The sequence below is a fragment of the Pongo abelii genome, chromosome 19 (assembly GCF_028885655.2).
Source record: "Pongo abelii isolate AG06213 chromosome 19, NHGRI_mPonAbe1-v2.0_pri, whole genome shotgun sequence".
In the NCBI taxonomy this organism is placed as follows: domain Eukaryota; kingdom Metazoa; phylum Chordata; class Mammalia; order Primates; family Hominidae; genus Pongo; species Pongo abelii.
In genome coordinates, this window is record NC_072004.2 from 6,326,646 (window position 1) to 6,354,339 (window position 27,694).

General features: G+C 52.5%; 1 protein-coding gene across 1 annotated transcript in view; it reads right to left on the bottom strand.

Annotated features, from left to right (window-relative positions):
- PITPNM3 (PITPNM family member 3) overlaps nucleotides 1–27,694 on the bottom strand; it is a 105,794-nt gene that overhangs the window by 31,136 nt on the left and 46,964 nt on the right. The window contains exons 4-6 of the mRNA XM_024235409.3: nucleotides 21,479–21,526; nucleotides 2,307–2,383; nucleotides 1,471–1,706 (exon numbers count right to left, since the gene is read on the bottom strand). Coding sequence (XP_024091177.3) covers nucleotides 1,471–1,706; nucleotides 2,307–2,383; nucleotides 21,479–21,526 — 361 coding nt within the window. The remainder of the gene's footprint in view (nucleotides 1–1,470; nucleotides 1,707–2,306; nucleotides 2,384–21,478; nucleotides 21,527–27,694) is intronic.

Below are 27,694 nucleotides of genomic sequence, written 5' to 3' on the forward strand. Positions count from 1 at the left end.
TCTCTCTCTCTCTCTCTCTGACATTCTCCTGCCCTCCTTGAGCTGGCTGTGAAGAAATTCTCTGATCTCCGTTGTCTGATTTGGGTCATGAGACCCTCATTTCAGAAGGAGTCCTGCCCTATACCCAGGAGGAAGGAATGCTGCAGAGGCCAAGAAGAATCTGAACAGACAGGCCCTGCTGGGTTTCCCAACTCGGTCTGAGTGTCAGCCCCTTTCTGTCCAAACACATATCTATGTTGTCAATCATGCCTAGCCAATGACACCTCCACTGAAGGGCCAAAAGGACAGGAGAGCTTCCGGAGAGCTGAACGCGTGGAGGTTCCTAGTGGCCGGCACACCTACGGAAGCTCCGTCCCCCTTCCCCCATACCTCGCCTTAAGCATCTCTTCATCTGTATCCTTTATAATAAGCCAGTAAATGTGATTCAGCATTTTCCTGAGTTCTGTGAGCTGATCTAGCAATTAATTGAACCCAGTGACAGGGTTGTAAGAACCCCAACTTGAAGCTGGGCTGTCAGCAGCACAGATAAAACAAACTGGGGCATGGTATCGGTGTCAGAAGTTTGGGGCAGTCTTGTGGGACCAAGCTCTCACCCCGTGGGATCTGATGCTATCTCCAGGTAGACAGAGGCGGAATTGAATTGGAGGGCACCCAGCTGGTGTCCACAGCAGAACTGATTGCTTGGTGTATACGGAAACAGCCCCTCACATGTGGCCCCAGAAGTCTTCTGTGTTGACTGTTATGGTGTGAGAGCAAAGGAAAAACACCGTTCGTGTTTTTCAGATTCCTACTTGGCTGCAATCGTGTGGCCGAGTCTGACTCCTGTCTCCATGGGCTGGGCGACCCTGGGGGAAACTGCTCAAACTCTCAACACTCAGGGTCTTCTTTTTTTTTTTTTTTTTTTTTTTTTTTTTTGAGACAGAGTCTCACTCTGTCTCCCGGGCTGGAGTGCAGTGGCGCAATCTCGGCTCACTGCAAGCTCCGCCTCCTGGGTTCATGCCATTCTCCTGCCTCAGCCTCCCGAGAAGCTGGGACTGCAGGTGCCCGCCACCTCGCCCGGCTAATTTTTTGTATTTTTAGTAGAGACGGAGTGTCACCATGTTAGCCAGGATGGTCTCGATCTCCTGACCTCGTGATCCGCCCGCCTCAGCCTCCCAAAGTGCTGGGATTACAGGCGTGAGCCACCGCGCCCGGCCAACACTCAGTGTCTTTATCTGGGCCAAACAGATCAGGCTTGTTGAACACAGGAAGTGGCTCAAGATTTCACGGGGACCCCAGCACACCCAGGTCCAGGCAGAGGACTCTTCCCGACACCTTCCACCAGGGATGCTTGTGTTTCGTCAGGATCTGACATCCTGGAGAGTCCTTGCAGGTACCCACCTGCCCACGGGGTCCATGCTGCAGGGGGAGCCCCTCCACTTAGTCCCCCCACCAACCCCAGCCAGTTCAAACAAGCAGAAATGGACTCACTGAGAGACGAGCGAGAAAGCCTCAGAGCAGATGGCAGGACAGGGGACGAACTTGATGAGGATGTGGCCCAGGGCAGCAGGGAAATGGGCTCGTGTGACCTTCTCCAGCACGGAGCTGAAGGTGTGGATGTCGGCTGCCTTGCAGGACGGGTCCCCAGCACCCGTGTCCAGGATGTTTCCCCCGTGCAGGACCAGCAGGAGGACATGCGTCTTGCAGGAGCGCTGCGGGCAGCCTTCCTGAGAGCCAAGGCGGTTGGGATAGAGAGAGAGAGAGGCGGCTGCGGTCGGGGGAGGCACACAGGGACACACACACACACACACACACACACACACACACACACACACACACACACACACACACACACACACACACACACACACACACACACACACACACACACACACACACACACACACACACACACACACACACACACACACACACACACACACACACACACACACACACACACACACACACACACACACGGGAGACTGAGGCCAGAGAAGCAGGCACTATGTCCAGCCTGTCTCAGCTGCAATCTGAGGAGCAGTCTCAGCTCTAATACACCCCGCTGTGTGATAGAACCTCTGGTGCATTCAGAGTGAGGGAAGGACACGGGCTGCCAGGAGGGATGTCAGGGCAGGAAGAGTCCCAAGAGACGCTTCCTGTTCATATGGGAACCCAAAGTCCAGAGAAGGACACGGACCCACCCAGGGTCACACAGCAAGTCAGATGAAGAGCTGGAAGAAAACGAGGCCGCCTGTTATGCAAGGGCTCTTCCTAAAATCCTGGCCTCCAAGGCGGACCTGGACACCCTCCGAAGCCCAGCCCACCTCGCTGTCTTCATGGATCTCGATGCTTCCCTGGGCTGGGAACCTCTGTCTTCTCAAGGAAACCCGGTACAGTTCTCCTGCAGAGGGAAAGAGGAGAGCTCAGCATCTCCAGGCTTCCCCACAGTGACCAGACACTCCCTGGGCCCAGTGGCCCTAAAGGTGAGACCTTGGCTTACATCATAGGTGAGCTCAAGTTAGTTAGAGTCTGGAGCTAGGGAGAGTCACCCCATCCAGGCCCTGCTTCTGAAACCAACATAACATGAAACCCTTTCTCCTCACAAGGAAAGGGAGGGTGGCAGAGTGAGGCCATCGCGGATGGTGCTTCTGAAAGGAGGGGCTTCCTCGAAAAGAACTAGCCTGTGTTTCTTCACCAGGACAGCAGCAAGGGTGAGTACTGCCTGAGGACTTCCACTTCCAGTTATGGATGGCGATTTGAGCCAAGCCTCCCGCTGAGAACAACTAGAAGAGCTGGTGTGATGGCAAATTGTACGCACCCACTCTTGACTGGGCTGAGAGGTGCCCAGAGAGCTGGTAAAACATGTTCTCTGGGTCTATCTGTGAGGTGTTTCGGGAAGAGGTTGGCATCTGAAGCAGTGAACGAAGGCAATCTGCCCTCGCCAAGGCGGGTGGGCACTGTGCAGTCCTTGAGGGTCTGAGTAGAACAAAGTGGTGCAGGGAGGGAGGATTCACTCTTCTCAAGCTCAGACTTCCATCTCCTGCCTCACACACCAGCACTCCCGCTTCTCCGGCCTTAGGACTTGAACTGGGATTCGTGCCATTTTCTCTCTCGGTTCTCCGGCCTTTGGGCTTGGGCTGGAACTACACCATAGGCTTTCCTGGGCCTCCCAACTTCCAGACAGCAGGTCAGGGAACCTCTCAGCCTCCATCATCACAAGAGCCAGTCCCTCATAATAAGTCTCTTTTTTTCTTTCTTTTCTTTCTTTTTTATTTTTTTTTGATGGAGTTTCACTCTTGTTGCCCAGGCTGGAGTGCAATGGTGCAATCTCGGCTCACTGCAACCTCCGCTTCCCGGGTTCAAGTGATTCTCCTGCCTCAGCCTCCCGAGTAACTGGGATTACAGGCGTGCGCCACCACGCCTGGCTAATTTTGTATTTTTAGTAGAGACGGGGTTTCTCCATGTTGGTCAGGCTGGTCTCAAACTCCTGACCTCAAGTGATCCACCCGCCTCAGCCTCCCAAATGCTGGGATTACAGGAGTGAGCCACCACACCTGGCCAATAAGTCTCTTTTTATACATCTGTGTATATACCTTTCGGTCGGTTTCTCCAAAGAACCCTAATATGGCTGGATACATACTTTAAAAAATATATCTGTTTGAAGTTATCAGAGAGATAATAGAGGCTTGAATTACAGGACCACTTTCCAGGGAAGGTAGACTCCCGGAGAGGTAAGGTCGGCATTTGAAACACGATTGGCATTGCCTGTGAGCTTTAGGGTAAAGCTGGCCTTTGCCAGAAATCTCTCCTTGCTCCTCTCAGCAGCCTGGGCTCAACACCTCCTCCTTCAAGAAGTCCTTCTTGGCTCCCAGCCCTCCCTGAGCTCTCATTTCCCTAACACAGAATTCAGTAAACCACAGCCTTGGACCAAATCTGCCCCACTGCCTGTTTTTGTAAATAAAGTTTTATTGGAACACACTCAGGCTCCTTCATTTACATATTGTCTATGGCAGGCGGCTTTTGTGCCACAGCAGCAGAGCAGTTGCAGCAGACACCTTACAGCTCACAAAGCTGAAAATATTTATTATCTGGCCCTTTCCAGAAATGTCTGTCAACCCCTGATCTAACACCTACGCTCCTGAATGTGATGACATTGGACTCCTGGGTGGAGAGACTTCAAAGACATCCAACAGCCACCCCTGAGCCCCCACCCAAATGATACCTGCACTCTGAGGACTCCTTCCTGCCACCAGGCTGCCTTGAGCTCCTCTCCTTCCTCCCCCATGAGATGGATGCTACCTCCCGTGTGTCGCTAAAACCTACAGCCAAGCTGAATCACCTGTTTGTCTTCAGGGAGGAGGAACTGGCTCATCTCTTAAAGTCGTAGGTTCTAGATGAAGATGGTCCTTGCCTTCTTCACACCCCACCCCCACCAGAGCCTGCTGCTCCCCTCTAGGTCACATCTGGGGAGGGTCCTTCCAGGGGCTTTGCGGGCAACCCTAGGCACCCTGTCAACATCCCCTCACCACGACCAGCCGCAGGGGAGGGTACCTCTACAAAGAACTGCAAATGAGAAGCTTTTCTCAGCAGGGGAGAGCATTTCTGAAATATTCTGTCCTCACAGACACAATCCCAGTCAAAGGGTAACTGCTTTATGAGCTCCGAGCTGCTGCCCACACAGACAGGAAATCATTTCCTAAATGATGGAGGAAGAGGGAAAACTCATCCTGGGGCCCGGCTGTGCCCAGCACTTCCTAGTTCTTCCCATTGGCTAGGCTCTCCTGCCTCATTTCTAACTTACTAAAGACCTTGCCCTGGGCTTGGCTAGAGGAGACCCTGGCTCTCTCCTCAGGACAGGATGATAACACAAGACAACAGTAACGGCTCAGCTTTATTAAGTGCTTATTATGTCCTGGGTACTATGTGCTTTACGTGATTCATCCTCTCTAGTCCCCACAATTACTCTCTGAGTCTGAATGATCTTGTTATTAGCCCCATTTTACAGAAGAGCAAACCGAGGCTCAGTCGACCTATGTCACTTGCCCCACGTAACTTTAAGGTTAAAGCCCAGGTCTGCTGCTGCCAGGCCCCTTTCTACCACGTGAACTAGCACCAGGAGGGAGAGGGTCTGAGCGTGGCTTCCCTGAGACAAAGCGCTCATGCTTCATGGTGTGTGCGGCTTTGTGTGCGGCTCTGGGGCAGGCTGTGGGTCAAGAAGAACCAGGAGTGATGGCAGGGCTGAGGCTGGCTCTAGGGCTGGGAGGAGCGTGGTTAAAGCCATGGACCCTGGATCCAGAACGCCTGAGTTCACATCTTGACTCTTATCGGCTGTGTGACCTGTGTCTCAGTTTCTTCATCTGGAATATGGGGATAATAAAAGCAGCTACCCCAGGGTAGATGAGTTCATATGCATGAAGGGCTTAGAGCAGGGTGTGGAACACAGGAAGTGTCACATGGGTTAGCTGCTATTGTTATTATTATCATTATCCAGGGGACATCCAGGGCACAGAGCCAGGACCACAGCTGACAAGATGGGCTGATGGGGACATTGCTGCCTCCACACTTGCCTGCCCTGGTGCCAAGTCCCTCCCTGAGCCCTGGCATGCTCCTCGGCCTTGCTGGGCTGGGCGCCTGTTTGCAGTGTGATTACAGGATTAAATGCTGTGATTGCCACAAATTACTATGGCAAGGCTATAAATACATTGCAAGGAAGACATGAGGGTCCTGTTGTCTCCTGGGCACGATGCCCTCTGTTAGGTGGGGGCTGGACTCTGCACCCTCACCCATTACAAAGGCCAAGGAGCACCTACGTCTTTGATCTGTCTGGAGCCAGCTCCCTAGGGACCCATGTGATGCTCTGGGCATCAAATCGGTGGATGACTGCTGCATCCTGGCCACCAACAATGTTGAGGCCGTGCCTGGTTCCGTGGGGATGGGAGCCTCGGGCCAGAGACTGGGCAGGATTGTCCTCAGTATCCCTCACTCCTCCCTAGCAGGAGGAAAGAATCTCACCTCCTACGCTGTTTGGGGACAGAGCCTTGCTTCCTTTCCCTGCACAAAAGCCAGGAATGCTTTGCTCTGGGAGATGGAGGAAGGGAGATCTAGCCTGCCAGATTCAGATTCTGGCCCCTTGAGAGTTGACTAACAGGACCAGAGCTTCCCCACAGAAAGGCACATCTCCCGTCTTCGTCTTAGCAGAGGCCCCTGTAGACAAGCAGGGGCAGCCATCGGCCACCTTCCCTGTACCTTCCTCACAGGTCTCTGCTCTTCTAAAACCCAGACATTCCTACCATGATAATTGAGGCCATTGGCTCTGACTCACCCACAAGACATAACTCTTTCACTTGTCCTTGCCTTTGCTCATGCTGAGCCCTCTGCCTGCAAGCCCTTCCTCCCTTTTCAGACTGGCAAACTCCTACTTGTCCTGCAAAACCCTGCTCAATTGCTATCACCTCTAGAAAGCTGTCTTTGATCTATCTACGCAAAGATGGCTATCCCATAGTATGCGGCGCTGGTCCTAGCTTACTTGTCTATTTCCCCATCAGACTGTGGGCCCCTTGAGAATAGAGTTTACCAGTTTTCAGGGCCTAGGATGGCACTTTTGTGAAAATCTTTTGGAAGATCCCAGGATGCACACAGCCTGTGATACATCTCTGTGCCATTAAACCCCCAGGAGAAATCAGGTTCAGGGAAGCATCATCCACTGAGAAGCACGTTTCTTCAAAGTACTCATGGGAACTGGTACCTAGGAACCTCTGGGAATTCTAGAAGAGTCTGGCCTGGGCTTTATAATTCCACCCCTAGAGGCTTCCTCAGGGACTCTGGTGACAAGAGCAGCTGGCAGGGGGTCCTAAGGGGTGGAGAGCCACATAAAGGGGACCACAGGACCTCATCATTAGGCTGCCTGTTTCTTCCCACTTCCTGTTAATTTCTGTTTGCATGTCCCTATTCAGGCTGGGTCCCTGCAGTGCCCAGATTTGTGGGGGGGAGCCCACAGCTGTTTTTGTGACAGTGTTTTTTGACAGGCTTTGAGACAGGCCAGCTACCGCAGTGCCAGCTCCTAGTACCCTGCTAGCCCCACATCAGGAGAGGTGGTCCACCCAGCTCACCATGGCTGCTCTTGATGCCTGAAGAATGGAACCTATTTTTGCTTAATCACAGCCTTGGAGAGGTACAAATCGTGATCATCCCCTCTAATTACCAATGTGCCACACTGCCCTTGAGACGAAAGCCAAGGTCATCACCCACACACTCGGCACCCCAAGCAAAGCATCACCCCAGCTCGGCTGGAGAGCATAGCTGTCTCCCTCTCTCTTGCTACGAACCTCTGGGGTCCACAGGGGTGGATGCTGAGGGCCCCCTGGCTAAAGCCAAACACTCAGTCTCCTCCTCCTTCCTTGGCAGTCACTCCCACCCACCGTTAGTCACCCCTGGTATCAACCAAGCAGAGCTGGGCCCAGCTTGAGACCATGTGGCACATCCTGAGAAGTAGCTACAAAAGTATCTAATCCTCTGTGAGCTAGTGGAAGCTCATACATGGGTGGAAACATATTTTTTTTTTTTTTTTTTTTTTTGCATAAACTGGCCCAGGTCACCAGCCCAGGTCACCAGGCCAGGGCTCTTCATCATCCTGAAGGAGGGGAGTAAGAAAGGGATGGTCTCTTTGTTCCTACTAATGCCTTCACCCCTCAGCCCTGCCTCCTCAGAGAGACTCTCGGCAGGGAGGAAAAAGTGAGGAGAGGCTACCATGAGGAGCAGGAACTTCTTAGACTGTTAGTCCCTTTCAGTCAAGCTCATTCCCGGTTTAAAAAGACGTTACTTGCCGGGCACCGTGGCTCACACCTGTAGTCCCAGCACTTTGGGGGACCAAGGCAGGCAGATCACGAGGTCAGGAGTTCGAGACCAGCCTGGCCAACATGGTGAAACCCCGTCTCTACTAAAAGTACAAAAATTAGCTGGGCATGGTGGTGCACACCTGTAATCCCAGCTACTCGGGAGGCTGAGGCAGGAGAATCGCTTGAACCCGGGAGGCGGAGGTTGCAGTGAGCCAAGATCACACCACTGCACTCCAGCCTGGTGATAGACAGAGCGAGACTCCATCTCAAAAAAAAAAAAAAAAGACATGTTATGCTCTGAGGATCCCGTCAAGTCCACCCTGGCCCTGCCTGGAAGTCAAAGGCTTTGCTATTTTGCTGTGATGTGGGATTCATCCATATACCTAGATGACGTCTGGGAAGAACTACAGCCTCATTCAGTAGCACCTGGGGGACTCAATCCACAGCCCCCATTCCCCAGGTGAGCCCGCATGACACACACATGCGGAGAGAAGGGGACACACACAGACTTACAGGGGAGACAGGCCCTGGATAGAGTCCTCGGATGGGAAACTAACCCTTTACTCAGAGGGTGACCTCAGACACGCTCTGCAAACCACCGCAAAAGGAGGGGTTTGCCGACATTCCCCAGTAAGAGTCAGGCAGTCTGAGATTGTATGAGTCCAAGCATGAGTGCCCTCTGTGAGTGCTAGCCTTCAGACCCAGCAGAATTCAGCACTACGACCTTGAAGGGGACCCACAGTCACAATGATGGAGTCACTCTGAGAGGCTATGGAGAAAGGAAGAGCAACCAAAAAGCTGCAGGCGGCAAATTTCGCTTTGCTTTTCAAAGTGGTTGATTCCAACTAGGGAGCTTGGTGTTAATTCCTAGGCAAGTCCTGGGGCAAATTAATAAACAAATGCTTTGAGGACCCTTAGAAAAGGAAGCAGTGGGGCCGGGCGTGGTGGCTTATGCCTGTAATCCCAGTACTTTGGGAGGCTGAGGTGGGCGGATCAGTTGAGCTCAGGAGTTCGAGACCAGCCCGGCCAACCTGGTGAAACCCTGTCTCTACTAAAAATTCAAAAATTAGACAGGTGTGGCGGTGAACACGTATTTAGCTGTAATCCTAGCTACCTGGGAGGTTGAGGCAGGAGAATCGCTTAAACCTGGGAGGCGGGGGTTGCAGTGAGCCGAGCCCGCGCCACTGCACTCCAGCCTGGGAGACAGAGCAAGACTGTGTCACAAAAAAAGAAAGAAAGAAAGAAAGAAAGAAAGAAAGAAAAGGGGGGGAGGGGCGGGAAGGTGAGGGGAGGGGATGGAAGGGGAGGGGAGGGGAGGGGAGCAGTGGCTCCCAGAGCTCTGATAGGTTCTCTTGGAACCAGCTTGCTAACCCTGCATCATAGCATGTGGTATAGATAGGGTTGCTGGACCAGCAGCTCAAGGGAATGCCAAGGGCTTAGGGGCATCTGGGGAGGGGAACACACTGGCAGAATAACAAACTATCTAAGGAACCCATAGCTCTCACCACAGGAGCTCAAGGAATATGGGCTTATGAATGGGAACCTGCAGCCACACAGAAGGTGTGGGGACCAACAGCCAGTAGCAGATGCAGATGGAACAGCGTGAAACTGTTCTGAAGGTTTTAAAACTTTTTTAAAAACAGGGGAAATTTTTAGCCAATGAAAGTTTCCTTAGGAGCCCAATTTGCAAAGATGAAATTGGATCGGCTCTGGCTGAAGCAGGTTGGGGGGCCCAGAGCCCACCTTCCTCACTCCAGCACATCCCTGTCCCTAGGCAGTTCCTGAGGGCTCCAAGAGACTGAAACTTAAAAGCCACTGAGCTTGTTCAGCAGTCAGACTGCAGGCCACCCTCCTCTGCAGGTTCCCAGCTCCTAGCATTGCAGAAAAGGAAAAATGACAATCTAAATAATGGTGGGGGAGGTGGGGGAAGAAGCTTGGGACTTCATATTAGAAGGAAACACACCAAAATGTTTACAGTGGTTTTCTCTAGATGCTGGGACAATGGATTATATATATATATATATTTATTTATTTATTTATATTTATTTTATATATATAAAATATATATATATTTTTTACTTTCTATTTCCATCTATTTTCCAATTTTTCTCTAAGGAGTCCATATTTCTTTTAGTTTAAAACTATTTATGAATGTTTATTGGATAGATAATACAAGTATGTGCCATGTTTATGCAAGGAACTTTTTTTTTTTTTTGAGACGGAGTCTTACTCTGTCACCAGGCTGGAGTGCAGTGGCACAATCTGGGCTCACTGCAACCTCCACCTCCCGGGTTCCAGCAATTCTCCTGCCTCAGCCTCCCGAGTAGCTGGGACTACAGGCGTGCGCCACCATGCCCAGCTAATTTTTGTATTTTTAGTAAAGACGGGGTTTCACCATGTTGGCCAGGATGGTCTCGATCTCTTGACCTTGTGATCTGCCCACCTCAGCCTCCCAAAGTGCTGGGTTTACAGACATGAGCCACTGTGCCCGGCCTATGCAAGGAACATTTTAAAACCAGCCACAACCTCCTATTTTAGTCAATACAAACACTACAAAGAAAAAAGTGTGAAATGTTGTCCTCCCCTTGGGAGCTGACAGGCTAACGAGGGAGTATAAAAGGACAAGAAATACTTGTGGAAGGAAAGAATAAATATGGAACATGATGAGTGAATTAAGATCCTGTGTTTGGGTTAAAAATGAACTCGAGGCTGGGCGCCATGGCTCACACCTGTAATCCCAGCACTTTGGGAGGCCAAGGTGGGTGGATCAGTTGAGGTCAGAAGTTCGAGACCAGCCTGGCCAACATGGTGAAACCCCGTCTCTACTAAAAATACAAAAATTAGTCGGGCATGGTGGTGGGTGCCTGTAATCCCAGCTACTTGGGAGGCTGAGGCAGGAGGATCGCTCGAACCCGGCAAGTGGAGGTTGCAGTGAGCAGAGATCCTGCTGTTGCACTCCAGCCTGGACAACAAGAGTGAAATCCTATCTAAAAAAATAAAATAATAAAATAAAATAAAAATAAAGTAAGCCTTCCAAGGACTTAAAAAAAAAAAAAACAATGAACTCGATACTACTTGCCTATTCCTACCCTATTGGTTATTGCCCAAACTTGTGTCAGGGCTGAAAACACCAAGACCAATCAGACACAGCACCTGCCTTCAAAGATCTCTCAAGCCCCTGGGATCACATGACTGAGAGTAGGTCATGTGACCAAGGTCAAGTCAATGACAAAGACCGAGGTCATGTGCCCAAGATCAGTCACATGACCAAAGGCTACAAACAGCTTGAGTCAGGTAGTGGGTCTGCCACAGTTACTTCTCAACCTCTAAGGCTGCACAAACCAGAGATCCAGTTCAAAATGAGAGGGAGACATCCCTGCCCTGCCCCTGCCGCTCAGGCCCCTCTGAGGGTATGTCTGATGCCCAATAACAGGGCAGGAAAGCTGCAGAAAGGGGCTCAGGAGGTCGAGAGACCCAGCCTGGAGAAGAGCAGCAGCTGCCTGCAAATCTATGCTGAGCCTCGTGTGGGTCAAGGGAGCAGAGGGCAAAGCCAGGACAAATAAGGGTTGGGGTGGTTTCTGGAGAGTCATTCCAAGTTTTAGCACAACCTAGGAAATGTTTACAACAGTTCAAGAATGACCTGTGCTGACCTGCAAGCAGGCTGTTCTCCTTCACTGAGGTTAGACAAGCAAGTTATACAAGTGACCACGTAGCAGGGTGCTGGGGAGGGAAGTTTCATCCAGGGTCGGGGGGAGCTGGAGGCTGAGGTCCCTCCGTGACTCCTTAACCCTTTCAGGGTCAGAATCTAATCACGTCTGCCTGGATTCATCTGACTAACCAGGCTAAGGTGATGTGTTCAAACCTTCAATGGCCCAGTGAGCCTTTCACAGAGACACGACCCCAGACCAGGGCCTGGCCCTTGCAAGGGCCTAAGCCCTAAACCCTGCCCCTTGAGAACATGTTGTTAGATACCCCAAGTGAATACGGGGTTAGTTCGGTGGAACAGTTCTCATGGGGGATCCCAGTTCAGATCAGAGGCGCCATCCTGAATCGGGCCCGGTGAAATTTCCAGGTATACAACCATGAGAAAACTCTGCCACCACGACCCAGGGATGCTAGAGGGAAATGAAATCCCAAACCCTGGTGTTCCCCTACAGATTTCTCTGCAACAAACACAGCCCTCCTAAGATGGGTCCTGAGTTTCTAGTCCTCATCCGGTGTCTCAGGCAATCTTCACATTCATCCTGTGAGGTCAGGAGTACTCTCCCCATCTTAAAGATGAGAAAACCAAGGACTGGAAAGGTGAAGTGATTTCTCTCAAGAGGTAAGTGGAGGGCTGGGTACTTGAACCCAGGTCACCAGGTCAGGGCTCTTCATCGTCCTGAAGGAGGGGAGTAAGACAGGAATGGTCTCTTTGCTCTTACTAATGCGTTCACGCCACAGCCATGCCTCCTCAGGGAGACTCTTGGCAGGGAGGAAAGAGTGAGAAGAGGCTACTCATAGCAGGAACTTCTTAGGCTGTTAGCCCGACCCCCTAATGATCCCCTGTCAAGTCCACCCTGGCCCTGCCTGGAACAGCACATACACAAAGGAATGCAGTGGCACACTCCAGCCCATGCGCACCTGCACAGTAGCCCCTGCCAAGTGTGTGTGGCGTCCAGCACAGGGCCTGGGAATGGCTCTTACACATATGAAAAAGGTGCTCAACCTTAGAACCCTAAACTAGGGAAGGCTCATTGAAATTACCCTAAGACAACTTTTTTTTCCCCCCACCTGTCGGACTGGCAGTTGTGACACCCTATGGGCCAGGGTGTGGAAAAACGATCTCTTCATTCATTGCTGGTGAGAGTAAACATCAGTATAGCCTCTGTGAAGGGCCATTCGGCCATGTCATTCAAAATGCAAAATGCCTTTGACCCAGCAATTCCAAGCCCATGTGCAAAAGGACATATGTACAGTGCTAACCATTGACACATTGCTTTTACAATAGCAAAAGACAGGAAGCACCTATATGTCCACCAGTAGAGGACAGATTAAATAAATTGGACCACAGTGAAATTGTACACGCCCATTGTGAAAAACAACTCACCTCTAAGTGTACCGAGCTAAGGAGACAATCATGATCTAGTATCAACATCTGAGAAAAGCAAGGTGCACAATGAAAGGAACTGTGTGCTCCCATCTGTGTGAGGGTATAAATATAAAAAAATTTATAAATGCATATTTATGGATAGACTCATGTATGCAGAGATTATCTCTGAAATGGAATCTAAGAAACCAGTTATAATCTTTTCTTCTAGGGAGAATTGTGTGCGCTGGAAGACAGGAGAGGGAGGCATTTTATACCATGTACATGTGCTACCTACTCAAAAGACAGATTAAAAATAAGAATTTTTTTAAAGTGCATGTAGCAGGGTGGTTTTTTTTTAGATACCAATTTATATTTTCTCCCAGCTCTGGCTCATTTGCCTCTGGGAAGGTTTGTGGCAGAGCTTCCTGGCTTTTGTTTCCAAAAGCTCCTTTGTTCCCAAGGGAAAGGATTTGGAGACAGAGAATGCTTCAGGGTGAAAAGAGATCCTCACGCCCTGGCCCTGGGTGGAGGACAGAGTCCTCTGTACGGGTCCCTTCGCAACTCCAGGAAGATGGAGAACAACATAAGAAGACCTGGCCATCCCATGCTCCAGAGAGCCTGAACCCTAGGCCAGGAGCTGCAAGCCCAGGACAAAAGGGACCACCAGGGTGGGTTCTGGGGTCCTCGTGCTCACCGCTGTGGATGGAGGACCCCTTGCACATGTGTGCATGCTGCAGGCACCCTTCCCCCACCAGAATGTTGGGAAGACCCCTGGAGTTTTGGGGCGATGGCAGGAGAGGGAGGAAAGAGAAGCCCTTGGACGCACAGAGGAGGAGTCCTTCACCAGCACAGCTGCCCGGGAATGTACAGTCAAAATCAAAGTGGCTTACAGAAAAACAAAGGAAAGGGTGATTCTTCCACGTGGAAGTAAGTAGACTGTGCAGTGAGGGCTCTCTTTGCCCCTCCAGAGCCACAGTGCCCCATCTCTGCCCGACTCAGCCCGAGGCCGAGGCCCCCTAGCTACAGGTTGGGTGTAGCGATGGAAAGCACCAGTAGGAGAACTGGGGCAAGGGAGTCCCTCCATGCCGGGTCATCGTAAGGTGGTCTCTGCTGGAAGCTCATGCAGGAGCCTCACTGGGTTCTTCTCCTTCAGGGGTGGGAACAACCCCAGGGTATTGCTGATGCCTTCTTGGTTTCCTTAAAGCCTCACTCACCTGTGAATAAAGTCTCTCTGCTAAGCCCTCCTCCCACCTGTGGTGTGTGTGCGCCTTCCGTTTCCTGCTAGAACCCTGACTGCATCACGGGCTGGATCCTAAGTGCTCTATGCAAATCCCATCACCTCCTCCCACACCACCCCTCTCCAGGCTTCCCATATCCTGACCAAGCCCCCGCCTTCTGCTCCGCTCTCCCACACTCGCCCCTCCCTCTCTGAACTCAGCCAGTTTTCGCACATCCCCTTTCCCTCTCACCGCAGAGTCCCTGCAAATGTTCCCCGGGCCTGAGCTCTTCTCTCCACTGCCCCATGCCCAGATAATTCCCACAGGAACTTCAGTGTTCCTTCCTTCTGGGGCCTTCCACTCTTCCTGTCCTCTCCACAAAAGCGCCACGGTCCTCTCTTTCCTGGGGTTAATCCTCACACTTTTCATTTTATGACTATTTGATTATTATCTTCCCCTCCTCCATCTCCCAGATGACAAGATCCTTAAGGGCTGGGACTGGGTTTGATTTTGCTCTATTTTATCCCCAAAGACTATCACGATGCTGGCATATAAAGGTGCTCATTAAATATTTTTTAAACAAATGGGTGAATGAACTAATCATTTGTTCCCATTTTGCACCCCTATAAGTGTCGGAAGCTGCATGTGCCCCAGCAAAGCCCAGATGCTACGTAGATAGACTTGCATATGTGCACAGAGACGCACGCTCATCCTCATGAAAGTGAATGCACCAATGCATTGGCAGAGGCTAATGCACATCCTCATGAAAGTGAATGCGCCAATGTGTTGGCATAGAGGCTAATGCACACATACAAGTGCAAGGGCACACACACACACAATGAGAAGGAACCATGCCAAGCAGAGACATACACACACATGCAAGAAGAGTGCTCCCAAGGCGGACGTCTGCCACCCTGAGCTCATTAAAGCTGGCTAAATATAGCCTGTCTGCAGCTGTGCTCAGCAAGCTGCCCACACAGGCCAGGAAAAGACACCAGTTACCAGGCAGAGGAGTGGAGAGGCCAGCCGTGGGCAAGGGGCTTCAGGCATCCTGTCTGTGGTGGGGGGTCTTCCTGGGGAGGCCAGGGGCTGAGGGTATGTGGGAAGGGAAGCCCTTCGGTGGCTGGTCAGGGCATTCAGAGCTGTTCCTCTGGTCACTTACCCTAGGCAGTGGGGTGCGAAGTCAAATCACATGCCCACGATGGGGAGAGGTAAGCTGAGCCATCTACATCTCTCTGTGTCTGAGCCGAGGACCCAAGCTCAGTCCAGGACCAGGGGCTGGAGTTAGGACCCAACTGAGGATAAATTGGGGCTCAGTTGGTGGCTAGGAGAGAGGCTCAGTAGAGGATGAAGATAAAGTGTCAGACTGGGACTAGGGTTGGGACTCTGCGGACCATTGCCAGGTCTTTTTCTGGGGACGAGAGGAAGTTCACAGCCCCACAGAGCATCTGCTCTAATGTGTGGACGTGGCTGTGGGAAGACCCTCCCCGCACGTGGGACAGCTGCCTGCTGCCCTCACCCCTGCAGCTGATGCCAGGCGCTGGCCCTGGAAAAGCCATGAGGCGACCAGCATGGCTTTGGGTCACATGTGTCAGGTGGCTGTTGTCATCCACACAGGCCGGGTCCAACTTCGAGGGCCACAATAGACAGGTCTTCCTGCTGTAGAATCTGCCCCCCAACCCATCCTGCATGGGGGTGGGGCAGAGGGAGCCTCCTCTCAACTCGCACTTTCCCACCCTGTGTACTGCAGAGCCCTGCACCTCGTGGAGCTGCTGAGACTGGAAGGGAGAGGCATGGAGAGGGTGAGGCAGCCGCAGGTCTCCTGGGAGAATGTCATGCCTCCTCCCACCAGACGTTCCTGGATGGGGGTGTGGGCAGAGGAATGGGAGTTATTGCCCCTTTGAGACAACAGCTCTACCCTTTGCCTCTCTACGGTGGTGGCATATTGCAGCAGGAGGGGTGGGCCGGGCTTGCTGGATTCAGCACGTGTGAACCCAGCAGCCATGAATGGAGCCGCAAGGGCAGAGGCCAACAGTGCGGGGTCCAGAGGGACCCTGGTCCTTCCCACCATTTGCTGCAGAGGAACTGCTTCTGTCTCCTCCACAGAGATGGATGGGATGCTCAGGCTTCCCAATTAGCCCACAAGAAAACTGTGCTTAGAGAGTCCATGCTCCTCCCAGAGTCAGCATGGGGAACGGGAGAGCTGACGGGAAGAGGGGAAGTGGTTGGGTAAGGTCGTATGGAGGCAAGGTTCACGCTTCGTTGGAGAGGAGCCATGGCAGGGAAAGCAGGGGCTGTGAGAACCAGCCTTTCCTCCTCCAAAGGTCTCTCTGACACGCCAAAGGGAGGAGCAGAGTGGGTGAGATGGGAGGCAGGAAGGCAGGGAGGCCGGGAGGCAGGGAGGCCGGGAGGCAGGGAGGCAGGGACGCCAGTGCACAGGACGATGCAATGGTCCAGGAGAGAGAAGACAGGGCCTCAACTAGAGAAGGGATGGGGACAGGGAGGAGTGGGTGGGTCTCATAGCACTGCTGGAGGTTGAATGACACTAGCAGAGGCTGATTTGATAGTGGATGGTGACAGAGACAGAGAAGTCTAGAAGGTTTCTGGCTTGGATTCATGGAGGATGGTGTCATTCACACTGGATGGAAGCACAGAAGGAGTGAGGTTCAATGGAAACACACAAGATCCCTGAGTCCCTACAGCCAGCACCATGGCAGGTGTGGTGGGAGCACTCTGGAAATGGTCACTGTGATAACTAACGGAGCAGCATGAACAAGGCAGAAACAGAAAGAGGCACAGACAGAGGAAGCCAGGGGACAGAGAGGCGGCAACAGAAGACCCTGAGAATGTCAGACCCAGGAGGGACTCCATGAACAGACGGGCCCCAGGCAGGAGCTGAGTCTGCACAGCAACTCAGCAGGAGGTCACCCAGGTCTCCTCCCCCAAGTCCAAGGCCCTCTCTCTTCTCTGCACCCCCACCAAGCCCCCACACACAATGGTTCCCTTGGCTTTCTCTAGTTTGGTTTCAAATATCAGGCTCACGCCAGTGACAGCAGGCTGCCAGGCCGCCTGCCCAACTGCACAATGAAGGCTGGGGCTGCCTGGCAGCCACAAAGGAGAAAGTGTCCAAGACACCCCTCCCCGCATAGCCACTTCAGACAAGCCCTTGCAACCTCACACCTGCGCATGCCCTGAGAGGCCCATGGAGACCTCCCTCCCTACACTCGCAACTCAAGAGGCCCCATGCTGTCCGGCTGGCTCATGTCCTCCTCTCTGGGGACTCCAACGCTTGGGGAAACACTGCAGTGACAATGGCAACTGAGGCAGCCGCAGGACCAGCAAAGCGCCAGAAAGACTGAGCTCCACTTGATAAGATTCACCATCACATGGGCACCAGGTGTTCCAGCTTCCAAGGCACATCCGTCCAGTAACAAGTGAGAACCATCAGAACTTTCTATCCACCCTGCGCGGATCCTAGTATTTCACAGATATCATCTCTGGTGCCCTCAGCAACTCTAAGAAGTAGATGGCATGGCCATCTTTTCTTTTCTTTTTTTATTTATTTATTTTTTAAATATTTTATTTTATTTTATTTCTGAGACAGAGTCTCGCTCTGTTGCCAGGCTGGAGTGCAGTGGCACAATCTCGGCTCACTGCAACTTCCACCTCCTGGGTTCAAGCGATTTTCCTGCCTCAGCCTCCCAAGTAGCTGGGATTACAGGCGCACGCCACCATGCCAGGCTAATTTTTTGTATTTTAGTAGAGATGGGGCTTCACCGTGTTGCCCAGGCTGGTCTCAAACTCCTGAGCTCAGGCAATCTGCCCACCTCGGTCTGCCAAAGTGCTGGGATTACAGGCATGAGCCACCGCGCCCGGCATAACAGTATGGTCGTCTTTCCACAACTGAGTAAACTGAGGCTCAGAGACATCAAGTAACTTGTCCAAAATGTCACAGCTACTAGACGAGAGAAGCGGAGTGTCAAACCCAGGCCTTTCCACCCTGCAACCCCAGACACCATCACACCAGTCCCAGGATGTCTGACTCCTGGTTCCAGGGCAACTTTTACCACCTCGCAATTTGTTTTTAGTGAGTTTTCAAAAACCCAGTGGAACTATTAAATAAGACAATTTGCATGCAAGTATACTTTATGTGGAAAAGCGCCATTATAAATGCAAGCCATTGCGATTCTTCTTATTTTAATTCAGGTCACAGATTTTTTCTGCCAATTTTGCATTAAAAATAAACAAACACATTACCATCAATCATCACCATCATTTCATAAAAGAGAAAGCATTTTAATGCCAAAACTGGGCAGGACATAATTGTAGAATTATGTGAAAAGGAGTCCTCTCAATTGAATACACTCAACATTATGGAAAAATACATTACAGTATTATTGTCTTTCTCACTGCTGAAAATCTTGGGTTCATTTGGGCATCCCCAACCTAGACGACCTCCAAGGTACCATTTCAGCTCCAAAATTCATCTGCACATATACTATTATTCTTTGCTAAATAAGAACACTCTTTTTTTTTTTTTTTTTTGAGATGGAGTCTCACTCCGTTGCCCAGGCTGGAGTGCAATGGCATGATCTTGGCTCACTGCAACCTCCGCCTCCCGGGTTCAAGCAATTCTCCTGCCTCAGCCTCCCCAGTAGCTGGGATTTCAAGCATGCACCATCACACCTGGCTAATTTTTGTATTTTTAGTACAGACGGGTTTTCACTATATTGGCCAGGCTGGTCTCGATCTCCTGACCTCAGGTGATCCACCCACCTCAGCCTCCCAAAGTGCTGGGATTACAGGTGTGAGCCACCACGCCCAGCCCGATAAGAACATTCTTAAGGAGCAGAATTTGATGACAGCCTTCAGCAATAGAATTCTAACTACTTAAACACACATTTTTCTTCAGCCAGTTCCAGAGGTCACTAAACATCTCATCAATTCAATTGTGTCTGTGGAAAACAGAGCTGTGGTTTGGCGTCCCAGAGTCAAGCCCCACGTCGGGTGGCTGTTTTTGCTTTGGGGCTGCCCCTGTCTCCTCTGGCCAGGTGCTCAGAAGGGGAGATGATTGGTTCTTTTCCTCTTCTGCATTCCTGGGGAATGTGGCGACACCCTTATATTCATCATGCTTATTATTTTATAATGTTTTGACATCTCAGGGGCCTTGCTGGCCAGGAAGAGACTGCCCCTCCCAGAGGTGGCTAATTCCTAGAGGTAATAACCACTCCCTTTGAGGGTACCTTTCATAGGCAAATGAACCAGTCCCAAATCCATATCCCCAACCACCTTCTCTAACTCTCACCCACCAAGCCGATACTTCCCTGGCCCTAAACCAACCCAGGAACGGCTACCAGACAACGGGACACCAGCCCTAGAGCCTAGAGCCCAGAGCCCTCGACATGCAAATCAGCCAGCCCTACATGGTTCTCCTGCTCTGCCCTGCCTTTCCAGCAAAAAAACCAACAAGGGCTCTGGGCCTTGCAGCTTTGGGGGGCCCAGTCCACTCTGCCCACCGTCTCCCTGGGCTCAGGCCTGCAGCCACTCTGCAAGCTCTTCCATACCTCAGTTGCTGTTTTCTGAGGTGGGGGCGCCTGTGACACCAGCCTTCCTATGGCCTAGAGTCCAGCCTTGAGTTGGATTCCTGGCCCTTCTGTCTCCTGACCAAACCAAGTGCTTCCCCTGTGGCCCTGCATGGTGTGGAATGGCCCCATCTCTCAAAACCTGAGCTGAAAATCTTCTTTTGATGACATGAGCCTCTCCACATGCTCAGTCACCTCTACACTAAAGACCCACAGGTACATTTTAACACATTCCCCTTGTGCTAAGCTCAGTTCCTTACACCCCTACGAGTGCTCAGGAAAGAGAACTGTCCTCTCTGTGCCCTGCCCTTTCCATGGCCTGATGCCTTATGGCCTGGGCCTTGGGGTGCCCCTGACAAAGACATTCACACTTACCAGCCCCGAAGGGCTTTGTCTATGAACTTGCCATTGAATGTTAGAAGCAGAAAAAGGTTCTCCATGTAGGGTGTGGTGGCTCACGCCTAAAATCCCAGAATTTTGGGAGACCAAGGCAGGCAGATCACCTGAGGTCAGGAGTTCAAGAGTAGCCTGGCCAACATGGTAAAACCCCATCTCTACTAAAAACACAAAAATTACCCGGGCATGGTGGCCAGCACCTGTAATCCCAGACACTCGGGAAGCTGAGGCGGGAGAATCACTTGAACCGGGGAAGCTCAAAACGTTGTAGTGAGCCGAGATCGTGCCATTGCACTCCAGCCTGGGTGACAGAGCAAGACTCTGTCTCAAGAAATAAAAAGAAAAAGATTCTCTGGCAGGGGATGCCTGTGCACCCACTCAAGGCTGGGTTCCAGGCCACAGGAAGGCTGGTGTCATAGGTGCTTCCACCTCAGCACAGCAACTGAAGGATGGAAGAGCTTGCAGAGCAGCCACAGGCCTGAACTCAGGGAGGTGGTGGGCAGAGTGGACTGGGCCCCCCAAAGCTGCAACCACAGATCAAAGGAGCAGGAGAGAGAAGTCAGGAAAGTTCTGAGCACAACCCCACCCCAAACACACATGGACTCCTCTCCTGACCCAGCCACATATGGAAGTCAATACTGCCAACAGCAAAGACATTTGGCCCAGACGTTGGCCACTGAGTCCTCCCAGAACGTGCAAGGAAGACGTCCTGAGATCACTATGTCAGCAAATGGCCACATCTCGACCAAGTCTTTCCCAGGTCCAACGCTGTGCTCATGTCGCTGAGAAAACACAGGGGGAAGGAAACCTGGAGATGCCTGTATAACACAGAGGACAGGGACTCAGCCCACGGCCGGGCTCTGCAGAGAGGTAGCCTCTTCATGGAGCAATACTGAGGATCATCACCCCGGGCACATCCAGGAATGAAGTGTCTCTGAACCTCATTCAGTCATGTCAGTCACCATGGCACCGTCAGTGGTTCCTGGAAGTTGTGTCACCCAAAAGTGATGGGCACAGGTGCCATGTTCCCCATCCCTGTCCTCCTCTCTCTGTCCTCATGCCATGATCTCATCTGCTCTGCTGAGCTCACACTCCCAACCCACCAGCCTCCCACCCCTCACTCTGGCCCTGTGGAGTCGCCAGAGAGGGGGACATGAGCTGGCCTGAGCTGCCCAGTGATAAGAACTCAGGAACCCGAGGGGGCTCAGTTCATAGGTTAGAGAGGGCCCAAACTCAGGCTGAGTGACTTCAGGCCCTCCGGTCCTGCCTGCAGGCAAGATGGCAGGGATCCCGCCACCCTTCCAGGCTCTGAGTGGATGAGAGGGGACCCAGGCTCAATGAGCTTGGACCCATCCAAGGGGAAGAAATGACCCCACGGGGTCAGGCTTGACTCACGCTGCTTCTCCTGGAGGATGCTGGATGTGCACGGCGCGGTCCCTTCTCCTGCAGAAAAGGAAAAGAAACATGAGCAGATCCTTGTCACTGTTGCCACGCACTGTGTTTCCCAGGGAGGCTGCTTGGAGCTGCCTCTGGCCCTCCCTCTAGAGCTTGAGATGGGCAGAGGTATCTCCTAGCACTTCATGCCCTGCTCTGCCCTGCCCTGACCTAGCCCTTGGCCCTTCATGCCACACCTGATGCCATTTCTGGGGAGAGTACGGCCTGGCTCCTCTGCCTCCTCAGGCGTTTCCACCTCTGTCTTGTCCTCCAGCTCCTCCTCTCCTCCCTCCTCTATAAAGCAGCGGCTTCCCAGGAGCTGCCTGCCTCTCTATACTCACTCTCTCCTCTGAGGGTCCACACTGAACTCCAAGCCCACAAACCACTGCCAGGGCTCTGCGTCTGGCCCAGGCCTCTCTCCTTAGCTCTGGATCTGCATATCCCACTGCCCCCCAGACGTCTTCTGTGGCCACTCCCAAACACTGCACACTCCCCATGACCAAAGCTTCCCTAGAAGTCTGCAGCCCCTCTGAAAATGTGTCTGTGGCTTCCTCTAGGGCCCCAGTTCTCTGAGGAAGGGTTCTAAGGCACAAAGCGAAGTCACCTGGTCTCCCCAAGGGACTCGAGAATCCTTCCCCGCGCAAAGCTACCTCATTTCTTCCCCTACAGAACTGAAGGGCAACTCCAGTCTAAGAACCTCCTCCATCTCTGCAGCCCACACTCCAGGGGCTGGGGGATGACTCCTCTCCCGACCCCATGCCTTTCTCTCACGACCCCGTGCCTGCCTCTCACATGAAACTTCTCCAGGTGTGTACATCGGAATCCATCACCCTGTTTCTGTAGCCCTCTGCCTGCCAGGGCCACCTTCATGGCCCACGTCCCCTGAATCCTGGGGTCACGGCCCCCAGGCTCTCTCAAAAGCAGGCAGGGGTAAACAGTGGGAAGAGCGTCCAGCTGGAATCTGGAGGCTGACTCCATTTCAGGCTCCCTCTGGCCTGCTGTGTGACGTAAGGCACAGCACTCTCCCTCTCTGGGTTCATTCCTACAAGATAGCAGGGATCCAGTGCTCGCTAAGAACCTTCAAGTCCTGAAAGCCCTTGAGTGACACTGTATTATGATTGGATACCTGGATTCAAATGCCAGCTTCTTCACTTATGAACCATGCACCCTTGGGCAAGTTACACAACCTGTATATGCCTCAGTCTTCCAAACTATAAAATGGGGATAGTACTGGTACTTGCCTCAGAGGGTTGCTGTGGATATTAAATAATTAATATACGTAAAGCTGGCTAGGCACGGTGGCTCATGCCTGTAATCCCAGCACTTTGGGAGACGGAGGTGGGCGGATCACCTGAGGTCAGGGGTTTGAGAACAGCCTGGCCAACATGGCGGAACCCTGTCTCTACTAAAATACAAAAATTAGCCAGGCGTGGTGGCGCATATCTATAATCCCGAAGCTACTCGGGAGGCTGAGGCAGGAGAATAGCTTGAACCCAGGAGGTGGAGGTTGCAGTGAGCCGAGATCACGCCACTGCACTCCAGCCTGGGTGACAGAATGAGACTCCGTCTCCAAAAAAGAAGACAAATAAAAAATATATATATATGTAAAGCCTTCAGAACACAGTCAGGCACAAAACAGGTGTTCAATAAGTGAGGATGGCTCTGATTCTTGTTTTATTTACTTGTTTACTTCTAACCATCGATTCAAGACCTTGTCCCTTTTGTCTTCATCATGATCCCAGGTGGAGCCAGATAGAGAGAATCAATGGTTAATGCCAGATGCCAGCTCACAGCACACCCCAGACCCACGGGCTATGACAAAGCCTAGGCCCAAGAGGGGCCCAGATAGAGAACAGAGACCTGGACACCATCATAGAGCAGTCCCCACACAGCACAATAGGATGGACGCAGACTGTTTCCCAGGTGCAACAGCAGCACAGATGTGGGCAGAAACAAGGAATGACCTAGTGTCCAACACACAGGTGAGGGAGCGAAGACCAGCAGCATGTCTGAGCACCAGCTAAGGCCCATGAAACTCTGGTGCCCCTAAAGAAAGTCAACTTTGACCACTCAGCAGAACTGGGGCCTAGCAGAGAAATTAAGACATAAGACATGCATTCAAAATACACCTTCTATGGGCCAAGCCACATGCTAGGGGCCACGGGGGATACAGAGATGAGGAAGTCAGAATGAGTGAGGAGCAAGAACACCTCTGTGCAGAGAAGCACACAGCTAACTGCAATGAGAGGCGAGACCGGCAGAGAGAGGGGGGAGGGAAAGATTCATTCTGACTGAGGACTCCAAGGAAGCTTGTGCCAGAGGAGAGATTTCAGTTTTGACAGTAGAGGAAACGGCATGGCATTCCAAGTAGCCAGCAAGATCATGTTTATGGAATGCCAAGTTCAATGCAAAGCAGGGGTGTGAGAGAGCATGGTCCTGGGAAGGAAGCCCATTTACAGATAAGAAACCAAGGCCTGAAGAGGTGAAGGAGCTTGCAGACTCTTCCAAATCCAAACCTCCTGCTTTTTCTATCATACTCCACCTAAAACCAGCTGTATAATGAGGAAGGCCTCATGCAAAAAGGAAATGCCAGGTCCCTTGTTCAAACAGAAAAATACAATGTTGCTAAAGGCACTAAAATATAACATTTTTCCTTTTCCCTGAAGATGCTCTAAAACCTGTTATGGTGTTTTCTTTCTTTCTCTCCTTCCTTCTTTTCTTTTCTTTTCCTTCCTCTCTCTCTCTTTTTTTTTTTTTTTTTTTTGACGGAGTCTCATTCTGTCACCAGGCTGGAGTGCAATGGTGCAATCTCAGCTCACTGTAACCTCCGCCTCCTGGGTTCAAGCGATTCTCCTGCCTCAGCCTCCCAAGTAGCTGGGACTACAGGCACCCGCCACCACGCCCGGCTAATTTTTGTATTTTTAGTAGAGATGGGGTTTTACTATATTGGCCAAGATGGTCTCAGTCTCTTGACCTGGTGATCTGCCCACCTCGGCCTCCCAAAGCGCTGGGATTACAGGTGTGAGCCACCGCGCCCGGCCGGTGTTTTCTATTTGCTACTGTATTTCCTCATACCCAGAGAGACTTGAGGGATGAGTGCAGGCCCTCCCAGGCCCCAGGGTCCCTGCTCCTTAGCTTGGCACACACACACAGGCCCCACCAGCACCCAGGATCCCCCTCTTGCCAGCCACTGGGCCAACAAACCATGCTGTGAGTGACAGTTGGAAAGTTGAGCCAAGCATGTACCCCTCCCACAGGCCTGCTGGCCCCATCCAGGGTAGACAAGAGTATTGCAACCTCCATGCTGAAATGCACTAGTTGAGTGAGAGGTTTTTTCCCTCTGAATCACCCTTGGAATGCTCTATGGTACTGCCAGCCCAGGGTGGGGAGAGCTGCCTCGCCCCAAGACATGGTGGAGTATGAGCACCTAACCTCAGCCCTGCCTGCACCCAGGCTCTGGCTTGGAGGGAGGCCAGCGGCTGTCCATGGGCAGGGGCAGAGAGAAGCTGGGTGGGGGTGGGCCTGAGAAGCCAGAGGGAAGGAGAGGAGGAGGCCAAGATCCCAGGAGGCTTCACGGTGGCAGGAAGCATGTGAGAGCGGCCCACCAATTACCCCCGCACATATGCACTGTCCCATCAGACTTCACTCACAAAACACAAACTTGGCCGGGCATGGTGGTTCATGCCTGTAAACCTAGCACTTTGGGAGGCCAAGGTGGGTGGACCACCTGAGGTCAAGAGTTTGAGACCAGCCTGGCCAACATGGTGAAACCCTGCCTCTACTAAAAATACAAAAATTAGCTGGGTGTGGTGGCACACGCCTGTAATCCCAGCTACTAGGGAGGCTGAGGCAGGAGAATCACTTGAACCCAGGAGGCAAGGGTAGCAGTGAGCCAAGATAGTGCCACTGCACTCCAGCCTGGGCAACAGAGTGAGACTCCATTTAACAACAACAAAAAAAAAAAACCACAAAAACACAGACTTGAAGATAACACCATTCAGACTTCAGAACAGCAAACCCAATACCTGCGGCCCTCTGGAGCACTGGCCCTGAGCCCTGACTATAACACAGACGCTTCTGGCATTTCTCGGGCATCTACTATGTGTCAGGCCCTGGAGAAGGAGAGGACTCCAGCACAGGGAGGGGCTGGGTCTGAGTCATTACCTCCACATTCTCATGCCAAGCCCGTAGTTGGTACTCATGGAGACAGTTTATGAGTTCTCCAGACCATCCAATACTTTCATTACCAGGGTGTAAATATGACTTAGCCTGGGCAGGATGTCCAGAGGTGGGGAGGCGGGCAAGTTGGGGAGGTGGACAAGGATGAGAGCTGGGGTTGCTGGGGATGCTGGGAATGCAGCTGGGGTTGCTGGGGATGCTGGGGATGCAGCTGGGGTTGCTGGGGATGCTGGGGATGCAGCTGGGGTTGCTGGGGATGCTGGGGATGCAGCTGGGGTTGCTGGGAATGCTGGGGATGCAGCTGGGGTTGCTGGGAATGCTGGGGTTGCTGGGAATGCTGGGAATGCAGCTGGGGTTGCTGGGGATGCTGGGGATGCAGCTGGGGTTGCTGGGAATGCTGGGAATGCAGCTGGGGTTGCTGGGGATGCTGGGGTTTCTGGGGATGCTGGGGATGCAGCTGGGGTTGCTGGGAATGCTGGGGATGCAGTTGGGGTTGCTGGGAATGCTGGGGATGCAGCTGGGGTTGCTGGGAATGCTGGGGATGCAGCTGGGGTTGCTGGGAATGCTGGGGTTGCTGGGAATGCTGGGGATGCTGGGGATGCAGCTGGGGTTGCTGGGAATGCAGAGTTCAGAGGCCGGAAGAAGCTCAGGGACCCAGGTGGGAAGAGGCCAGGAGGTGAGTGTCTTCGAAACGCCAGTGCACAGGCTTCACGTGAGTTAGAAGAGGGAAAATGTCAGAAAGGAGGTCGGGGCCAAGCTCTGGGACTCCTCAAAGCCAGCCGTGAGTACGGCCTCAGCTGCGTAAGCCTTGAAGGCTGCACCTGGGCACGCAGGTGCTTTCTGGCTTGCCTAGTGCTTTCCCGCACACGAAATCGTTGGCTTCCATGCCTGTGCAATAAGGCTGCTGAGCCTCAGCGAGGTAAAGTCACTTCCCCAACGTTGAGATCTGGTCCCTTGGACACCCCGATACTGGCAAGGGCTCTTCCCACAATTTCACCCGGCCTCCTATTGGTCGGGGGCTTCCTAGAGCAGGGGCTTCCCAGGATGACTCAGGCAGGCTGGGTAGTGCTTCCTGGAGGAGGAAGGCATGGGACAGGGGAAGGCTGCCACAGTCAGGGGCTGAGGGGTGGGGAGGACAGGAGCGGAGAAGGGGACATTTGCAAGGGGTGCAGAGAGGATGCGTCCAGAGGCTTGGGGACTGGCTGGTGTTTGCCTCGGGCTTCTTGTCTCCTGCAGTGCAGCCTGAGCCAGGCATCCCAGGGTTCCCAGGGCTGGTGAGGCCACTGACGGGGTCAGGAATAAGCCTGCTGTTTGATGAGGTAAGTGTGGGGCCTGGACAGTAGGAAGCCGGGCTTGCCTGCCCAGTCCAAGCCAGCTCCATCTTCCCTGGAAACTGCCAGCGAGGGAGGAGCCGGCTTGAACCTGGCTTCCTGATTTAGCAGGCTCCCAGGACGAGGGTGATTAACCAACTGTGCAGCTGGCTCAGCTGCCGCCTAAATGAGACCCCACTTAGCCTAGAGCTTTGCAAGGCTCATGGGCCCGACAGCTTTGCCTCTGCTAGAGCTTGTTTCAAGCGGAGGAGCTGCCAGAAACTCCTGCAGACAGGATGGGCTACACGGAGAGGGCTAGGAACTGGGAAGGCAGAGTTTTGTCACGCACCCCAGGCTCTGGGCCCCACGAATCTTGCCTGTCCTGAACTCACACAGCCCTGGAAGGCTGAGCCACATCATCTTTTCTGAGAAGATACTTCCGAGTCCCGCTAATGGTTTCCTGAGTGATTTTATAACTCTTCTTCCAACGCCCTTCCAACAAATCGTGAGTTCCCCAAGAGCAAGAGAAGCAAAGTGTGTGGCCAAGAACAGAAATACTTTCGGCAAACTTCTGAAACAGGAGAGCCTTCCTGCATCAAACTGGAGAGTTGGTGGCTGCAGGGAGAGTGATTCAGACAGACGGGGCCTTGGAGAATAAAGAGTTGGGAATTCTCCTCCTGATAAACCA